General features: G+C 37.0%; 1 protein-coding gene across 1 annotated transcript; it reads right to left on the bottom strand.

Moving 5' to 3' along the window:
* Positions 1-6,234: 6,234 nt before the first annotated feature.
* LOC110872327 (iron-sulfur assembly protein IscA-like 1, mitochondrial) lies at positions 6,235-9,266 on the bottom strand. The gene is made up of 3 exons (XM_022121107.2): positions 8,996-9,266; positions 7,158-7,275; positions 6,235-6,672 (listed from the first exon to the last, which is right to left on the bottom strand). The coding sequence occupies exons 1-3, from the start codon at positions 9,189-9,191 to the stop codon at positions 6,564-6,566; spliced, it is 423 nt and encodes a 140-aa protein (XP_021976799.1). The 5' UTR covers positions 9,192-9,266; the 3' UTR covers positions 6,235-6,563.
* Between the last annotated feature and the right edge of the window lie 320 nt (positions 9,267-9,586).

Here is a 9,586-nt window from a genome sequence, read left to right as displayed (position 1 = left end):
ATGTGTACAATTGTACAGATCATTCATTTAATGGTCTCAACTCTCAAACCACCTTTAATGTCAAACCATTAATTTTGTGTGCAGGTTCACAAGTAGGGCCGTTCAAATCGCTCGCTGCTCGTTGCTCGCTCGACGCTCGTTCGGAAATTGCTCGGAAAATGCTCGTTCGATTTAACGCTCGGTTGTAAACGAGCCGCTCTGCTCGGTTCGGTTTGTAAACGAGCCAAGCATGAGCAAAGGTCCGCTCGGCTCGAATTATTATTTTAATTAATATATATATATATACATATACATATACACATACACATACATCTATAAACATGTATATACACAAATATAAATTATACATATATATACACACATACACCTATATATATACACACTTACACATACATATATACTTAAATATAAATTAAATTTATAGTTTATACGTACCAATCTATTAGATTTTGGCGAACTATATACAAATTTACAACTATATCTATACGTACTTGCCCAACCACGCCAATAAAAGTTAAAATCAAAACTAAAAGTTAAACCCTAAATCGATAAACGACAGTCTGTTCATCGCCTCAATGTTTCATGTCGCTCGAACTTCGCTCGACGCTCGCTCGAAATTTTTACTGCTCGAAAAATGCTCGCTTGATTTGATGCTCAGTTTTAAATGAGCCGCTCCGCTCGGTTCAGTTTGTAAAGTTTGTAAACGAGCCAAGCACGAGCAAAGGTCCGCTCGGTTCGGCTCGGCTCGTGAACCAAGTTTTTGAAAAGTTTTATGGCACATGTTAGAATTTAAATTTTAAACGAATGAAGTTCTTACAAAAAAAAAAAAAAAAAAAACCTTTTTTGAATTTTTTTCTTTATTTTAGTTTTTTAAATCTACATTTCTAACTATAATTACAGTGGACGATTCTCAATACAAAATCTTTGAATTCAGTGGCGGGTTTCAATATTTTGTTGAACCCGGGTAAACCCAATGGCAAAAGGCCATAACGTAGAGACTTTATTGACCCGGCCCACCACCATTCTAGAGGACTCACTGCCCGAATGCCCAATATGATAAAACCACTGACTAATGATGGTAAGATACTAAGGTCGTCCAAGGATACGAGTTTTTGTACCAAGTCTTCTTAGCTTCTAGTCAAACCCAAAAGTTAAAGTTTTAAAAATGGCACAAAAGAAAACTAAAGAGGGAACTAAAAAGATAGTAATAATGATAAGAAAATGGAGTATTTGGGATTAATGGTGTTGGCCCACGCTTTTAATCATAGACATACAAAACCAAACACAAACGATTTGGAGACTAACACGTCTTATACTCGTCGTATTATTAAACTCGACTCGACAAATAAAACTGAATACGTAATCCTATATTTATACGAAACATAAAATAATCCTAACCCACTTAAACTTTATATAAATACTTAAATAAACTAACTACATAAACATATCTATTAAACAGATAATTCAAACTAATTAAATAGTTAACCATACAATCTTTATCTTAAACCCACTAAAACTTTCAAGATTGTCTCCAAATCAAAATTTTCCTTCATTCACCACCTTAATTTTGATTTGGACTCGTTTCACATTCGCGTTCTTATCAACAACTTCAACTCGCTTGATCTCTCAATATCCCTCTACCCGGGTCACCAGAACTACACCGTTCTTAACCATCAACTAAAGAAAAAAAAACAAGCTCATCGTTTCTACCGTTATATTATTTTCTTTCTAGACAAGACAAGATTCAAAGCCTCCCGCTTTGAAGAATCTTCTTCCGTCCGTCTCCCGCAAGTCCGATTGGATACTTCTACCAAAGAAACAACCTACACCGGTTACTCCGTTCTTATCCTTGGCGGTAATGATCAGGTCTGATTAAACCCGAATTGAAAGTTGCTAATGCATCAAGCTCATCATCACTAACTAAACTATCATCACTAACTAAACTGAAACGAATTGAATTGATCACCGTCACCATCGTTTTCCCAACGATACTCCCCATGACACCGGTTGACCCGAACCACCTCGTAACTGTCGTTAACACCCGACGATAACCTTCACACTTACTGAACCACTGTTGGTCCGAATTGCAAACTGATGCCATCACCCATGCATCCATTTAATCCATGCATACCAAAATCAATTAAAGTTAACCCAATACCAAAGATTGGTTATTATCTATTTATCCACTAACCATGATCAAATAGGTTTCATGACTTTGAATTAATTCCAAGTGTGAGAATTTTTCATTCGCCTCCACTTGAATCCTAATTATGATTTAACAGACCGTCCTTGCAAACTAATAACCATCCATGTACCATCCTAGTCGTCCACATGGACTTTGCTTTGAGACACCATCACCTAATTGATTGCTAAACCCACCCTTTATTTTGAATAGACCAGGATTTTGATTACGCTAACTCCTTTTGCCTTTTCAACCGTAGCAATTACTTTTACCGACTCAAAAAGTTTCGATTACCTTCCTGTCGATCGTTCCCTTTTCTTATTCTTCTTCCTGTTCTTTTTATTTTTCTGGATACGATAATTAAACATAACTATTAAACGGATAAACTTACTTGTCAATCCTTTATTCATCTTGGTCTTCCCTGGTCGAGTTCGGCTTAATAGATCTTGAATGTGTGATCAATCGTTGCTTCGGCTTCTTTTCTTCGGCTCTTGACCAAGCTCTGATACCAATTGTTGTCCCAGGTTTCCAATCACGAACATAAAAAACTGACGTGATGCGTGTGCTTATAAAAATGATATATATTTTTAGTTGTTTTATGCACTAGTTCAAGTTTTAATTTTTATAAAAACACGATAAAATACTATCACACCACACTTCACGTTGGGTAAGTGCACCCATTGTTGGCGTAATATAGTAATGGTAAGACACTGAGGTCGTCCAAGGATACGAATTTTAGTACCAAGTCATCTTAGCTTCTAGTCAAACCCAAAAGTTAAAGTTTTAAAAATGGCTCAAAAGAAAAATCAAGAGGTAACTAAAAAGATAGTAATCAATGATAAGAAAATGGGGTGTTTGGGATTAACATACCTCTTCATGCTTCGTTAACTAACTCTTACCATGGGGTAACAAGGGCTCGATTGTCAGACGAGGAACTATGTGTCTTAATGCATAGGGTTGTGTAGTATCTGGGTCATAATCATAACACACTCGAACCTATCGCTTTAAATCAGCAGGGAAACGCCACTTAAGAACGGAATCAAACCATAATGGTAACGCCCAATCAACTATGAAAGTATATACCACTATAATTTAGTATTGGTTAATTAGATAGTTTAAGGGGTTTAAATTATGAGTCCTTTGGTGAGTCGCTAATTCTCCTAAGGCAGTCACTTTTTATGGAAACCAAGTCGTTTACACTTTGGTACTAGCGCCGCGTAAAAGCAAGAGCACCCAAAGTCTTTTACAAAACCTTTAACCTCCGGTCAGAGCATCAACATGTTTTAACCTCCGCAACATAATTGGTAAATTTTAAGGGTTAAGCCAAAATACTAATGACCGAAGTCAATGGCGACACTAATATTTCACTCACTTTTAATCAACTTTTAATTAACTAAAGTCATTAACACACACACACACCCTTGTTTACCCATGATCTTCCTTAGTTTACTCCCTATCAAGGGGGTATGTTTCCCACAAAACACCCTCAAGAATCTAGCCAAGAATGACCATGAAACTATTTTTTACCAAATTTGAAAAGATTATATTAATCATCAAAAGCATGATTGCACTAATGATTCTTTAGTTTTTTTAAAGATTATAATGATTAGAGATAGCGGGTAGAAGAGAAACGTGTAGTGGAAAAGAGGGGAAGAGAATGAACAAAGAAAAATGTTGCAAATGGGCCTTTATTTATAAGGTGGCTGGGCTCAAGACACGGGGCGTGCCTGGCCAAGGGACCTGCTACAACCGGTTCTTGAGGCACAGGGCGTGTCTACTAGGCACGGGGCATGGTCAACTTTGTGGGTCCCCTAGATCTTCCAAATCTTTCAAAAATCAACTTTTGTCATCTAGTGCTGAGACAGGGAGCGTACACTTGGCTGCCAGAGGTAAAATATGAGATCCGTTAGTCATGTATTTTACTATTTTAAAAAAGTGAACATGAGGGTATGAATCAAAAGATCAATGGGATAATTCAAAGATAGTGAAAAAAATAAATATGTTAAGAAAACGACGTATACCAAAAATACACCAGAGAACATCTTTATATAAGCGACGAACCAACACAAAGTTTAGGTTGGCAACTAGTTTTTGATAGTTAGATAGTTATAGCAATGGAAAACCGTTAGCTAGAAAACCTCATCTTACCTCTGGCAGCCAAGTTGTCGTTGCCATTATGTTACCATCGACGAGTTACCACCGATGGTCAGTTGCTCCTGACTATCTTTTACCACAAATAATTAGGTAATATTGATTAGCTTCTGTGCAATTATCCAACAATTGCGCAAATCTGTAGCAACCTATAGCGACTTTACCCCTTGGACCCTGCATGGGGTGTTGCCTGCAAACTCCCACCAAGGGGGTGCCCCCCGCTTGGAATAATAATAGTCATGAATGAGTGTGCTACACATTTCCTAACCCGTATCAGTCTATATTCTTATTTTCCTTTAGTCTCAAGTAAATTCTGTTTATACTAGAATAATCAAGGTGACACTAAAATCACCACACTTGACCAGACCTTGCCCAACCCACAAATCCTGTTTATACTAGAATAATCTTGGTGACACTAAAATGACGAGACCTTGCCCAACCCAACCCAATCCAAACCCGACATGGTTTTAACATTGACCGGTTTCGACCCTACCTTTTGTATAACATCTACAAATCTGCAATGAGTGTTTGAATGGTGGAATCAATGTGACATCATTAGGGGTGAGCAAGTTATGGTTCTGGAAACTCAGAACCTTGAACCCGAACCGGAACCACAATGACCCGAACCTTTTTGCCTTGAAAGGGTCGGTTCGTGGGTTTAAAAATTCATCAATGAAAGGTTTCAGGTCGGTTCTGGTTCTGACCCGTGGGTATTAAATTAGAACCACTGGAACCTTGGATAAACAACCATCAAACTTCCATCTATTCCTAGTTCCTTATATTTCTTATATAAAACAAAAAGGCATTAAAACCATCCAATTTCCTTGCGTATAAGTAATCCTTCCTAAATCAAACCTCTGGCTAATGAAAAGTTCGGACTTCAGCCATTGAAACCATCGGCCATTGAAATCTTCAAAGACCAATCCTTCCAAGATCAAACCATCAAACATTCTGCGGTTCTGTTTTTCCAGGTAGAATTATGTGTATGCTTTAGGGATTTTGGGTGAAAGGTTTTATGTTTTGTTTTTTTAGATTGATGTTACTACTATTATGAAACATTTTTTTTATTTTAATGCAGCTCAGTTCACAGACCCAAATAAAATTAAAGTTCTTGCCCATCAAACCCTTTACCCCACCCACCAGACCCTTTTGGACCCGGAACCGGATAAACATAAAATGGTCAGTTCGTGGTTCTCATTTTACAGGCTAAAAAGGGTAGAGGTTCTGGAGGTTCTGGGTCCAAAAGGGTCGGGTCCGACCCTTTGCACAACCCTAGACATCATCGACGAACACAGAGCCCATTGATGGGTCTCAAGTCTCAACTACACCAAATCTTTGGGTTTTCCTTGTGTACCCAAGGATGGAGAAAAAGGCCGCAACCAACTAGAAGAATATACGGAATAATATTGTAGAAAGTCAGGCCCAACTAAAACACATATGAACAAAGATTGCAAAGTTTTATTAATTAATAATATTTAAATTAAAAATTGGCGTGGCAGTGTTTTAAATAGAGGTATGAATTTATATCACGAACTTAGACACGTAATTTAATTCACGTATTTTGGGTTTACTCTAAACGGATTCAAGTCAATTTTAGATCGAACCTGAAAATACATTTAGCTAAACAGACTGTGTTTGACCTGGTGGATTGACCCACTTAACCCATTTACTTTTAAAAACTTCAAAAAAATTAGTACATATGCCATAACTTATACTAATTAGGTATACATTTTATGCCAAATTTTTAATAGTAAAAGAAGAATGAGCAATTTAAATACAATTATTTTACGCATCTAGGGGAAGGGGTGCAACCCGATAACCCAAGAAAAAAAAAACCAAATCAAACCCATGCCACATCACCAACCCGATTAACCCAAGCAAAAACCAGGGGTGCAACCCAGTACAAAATCCCCATCTTCATCAACCCGTGAAAACCCGTGTAGCGGTTGGGTTCATATGTTCACCATGATTTTGAGGGTCGTGTCGAGCTGGATCTACCAATCGGCAAACACCCCATGTTCCGAAGTCTGAACAACGTTTTACCCATAACATTTCTAATGCTCTCAGCTACAATCAAACAATAACCTTATAACCTCTCTTATATGAAAGTGAGTATTATTACTATATGATTACGCTACATAGGTGACTCAACAGCTTGTGACACAAATTATACAACGATTATGATGCGCTTAGTTTAGTTCAGTCATAACCTAAGCGTGTTGCAAGTAGGTTAAGAGCCGCCACCAGCCTTTGTAGTTTCCGTGCTACTTGTTGTCATAAACGACTCCCCACAGCCACACTGTCCTTTAGAGTTTGGATTAATAAATATAAATTCAGATCTGCACCAATCATAACAATATTCAAATCTTTCAGAATCAATCATTAATGTGTATATGTTCACACAATATAAAAAATGAAAATAAACCAAATATAATAAAAATAAGCTTCTTTATTTTGGTTGCCTTTGCATGTTAGCGCTGGCTTGTGTGTGTGTATGTTGTGTAATGGGTTTCTTTTATGCGCTTTCACCTAGTTCTTGTTTGATACTTTAAAAAGAATTTTTAGTTATTTATTTATTTAGTTTTTTTCCGTACCATGCTTTATCTTTTTATTTTTATAGTAGTTGTGTGCCTTTTTATGTTTCATTTGACTCTTATGGTTGGATGTGTCTTTGGAGTTGCGGGTCTCACTGGAAGCAGTCTCTTTATCCCTTGGGATAGAGATAAGACTTGCATACATCCTACCCTCCCAGACCCTACCAAATACCAATAGCTTTGCTGTGGGTGGGATTATACTGGGTACGATTGATTGATTGATTGATTACCTGAGCTTATCATCAACAAAGTCCATCTTGGTACCAATAACGTGCATAAGAGCTTTTGGGTCTATCAGTATCTTCACACCCTTGTCCTCAATCAACTCATCAAATTTCCCTTTTTCATCTGCACGTTAATAATACTAGTGTGTTATAAACTGCTTGCATCTACTATCTTGAGTTACAAAATTAAAAGAAAATGAGAAATCGATCTATTTATTACAACCCATTAAACAGGTCGACCCTCCACCTCCACCCTACGACCCATTTATTACAACCCTGCAACTTGTATCAATGTCTAGCCTCACCGCCTCTTACAGCCTCGTATGGCTGAGGCCTAGGTTTCAATTGACCCCCATGAGGCTAAGCCTTTTAAGCGATTTTTCATAGCCTCAGACGTGGCGTAAGCCTCAAGGCGAGCCTCGGAAAGCCTTTTTAAACCATGACTTGTATAACATGTTTACAACTAGATTACAACCCGTTTGACTCGTTTAGATATACGGATAGACGGGTCATGTTCAGGTTTGTCAGGATCAAAGTTGATGTATTTGACACGAATACATACGTGCTGCATTTAGGTTGAACGATTCAACTCATTAACACGCCACCCCCACCTGCCATGATTGACACCTTTACCTCAGTTGAAACTGAAACTAATTAGTGTATAAATTATAACTTGAGTAAAAAAAAGCTCCAATACCAAATAGAAGTTAGATAGTCTAGATTCTAGAATAGAAGCTTTATTGTATAGATTTTCATGTAGATTGTGAGATTGGCAGGCCCAAGATGGCAATTTGTGAATAAGGTGAGTAGCAATGGCCCCTGGGAGTGTTCAGTTTCGTATTGGACTCGAAGAACCCGAAATTCGATTCAAAATCGATTTAATAACTGAATTTCGCATCGAATATGAAATTATGGTTTTAGATTCGATATGAAATTCGAAACTTGTTGGACTGAAGAACGAGTCAAAAGTTATCCAATAGTTCTCATCAAGGCTATCCCAATTGTTTATGCATGTTTGTTTCTTTCCGTTACTAGTTTACGTAGGATTTGCAATTTGAATTTCTTGTACTTAAAGTCTTGAATCATGATTCTTGTTAATGGAATTCATCAGATCATTCGCCTAAATTCTCTTTTCTTCATCTCTCAGCCTTCTAGGAGTTTTGGTTTGACTCGAATAGAACCATAACATAATATTTTGGATGTTTCGGATATAGTTTTTTATGTTTTTGTTTTGAATGTGTTCAGTATTTGAATCAAATTCGAAAAACTCGAAACTCGATTCGGATTCGAATTCTTGGATTTGAAGTCGATTCGACTTCGGTAATTGAATTTCAAATCCAGGTTTAAAGTTTTAAAGTTCGAATATTCGAATCATTGAACAACGCTCAAAAGTGATTGGGAAAGTGAGACTGGTCTAAATCGGTAATATCTTTAGAAATTTAGTACATGATCTTCAAGCAATGCATAACTGAGTAATGTCCAGCTTATTATTCGTATTCACAAATTTACAGTTAATCGTATCTAGAACCTGCAATGACCAGATCCATACATTTAAGGATTAATTAAACCTCTCTGATCTGATCATTCTTCTGCAGATACAGAAACTAATGAACAGAATAGACATCATTTCCAGTATCAATTGTTAAATCCTCTGATCAAATGAACATTTATTTGCAACTTCTGATAATCAGAATAACAAACCCTAACTTAATCATAATAATAATACACATAAATTCCTAAAAGTTCAGGTCAGGAATCTATACAGCAACAATTAGGATTCAAATTGTAATAATAAATATATGTGAATTTGAAATACGGATACGAAAGAAATTGGAAACCCTAACCTGCATAATTAAGGGTATAGGAAAGACCGTTACAACCGCGAGCTTTGACGCCGAGTTTAAGATAAGAGCGTTGGCGGTGGTGTAGGAGGTGGCGAATCCTGTCAGCCGCCGCTTCTGTTAGGGTGAGAGCTTGCCGTCTCGCGGCGGTCGCCACCCTCTCCGCCGCTGTTGCTGCCAATCGTGATGATGATGCCATTTTTGTCTATAGATGTTGGAGAAACATCTCAAATTATCTGGGAATCCTTTCTATTTTTTTTTATTATTATTTGGTAAAAAAACTATATACATACGAGGAGATTATTATAGGCCTCTAAACGAACCAAACGAACACGAATATAGGCGTGTTCATGTTCGTTCATTTAAGTTTAACCGAATACGAACATGTACATGTAATCATACATACTTTTTTGTTTGTGTTTGTTCATTAAGAAATCGGGCATGTTCGCGTTCGTTTATGTTCGTTCGTTTAAAGCATAAACGAACAGTTCACGAACATAAACGAACACAAACAAACATAAATTAACATGACTGAACAAATATAAATGAACACAAATGAACGTGATTGAACAAATATAAACAAACACAATTGAA

Source organism: Helianthus annuus, chromosome 8 (genome assembly GCF_002127325.2).
Source record: "Helianthus annuus cultivar XRQ/B chromosome 8, HanXRQr2.0-SUNRISE, whole genome shotgun sequence".
Classification (NCBI taxonomy): Eukaryota; Viridiplantae; Streptophyta; class Magnoliopsida; order Asterales; family Asteraceae; genus Helianthus; species Helianthus annuus.
Note: the sequence above shows the minus strand (reverse complement) of the source record. Positions and strands in the feature narration are given on the sequence as shown.

What these genes read in the sequence shown, in the direction of transcription:
- LOC110872327 (XM_022121107.2), bottom strand. Translation starts at nt 9,191, where the DNA reads ATGGCATCATCATCACGATTGGCAGCAACAGCGGCGGAGAGGGTGGCG. An exon ending in CTATACCCTTAATTATGCAG is followed by an intron (nt 7,276 to 8,995) that starts GTTAGGGTTTCC and finishes ATTAACGTGCAG; the next exon opens with ATGAAAAAGGGAAATTTGAT. An exon ending in TTTGTTGATGATAAGCTCAG is followed by an intron (nt 6,673 to 7,157) that starts GTAATCAATCAA and finishes TGATTGGTGCAG; the next exon opens with ATCTGAATTTATATTTATTA.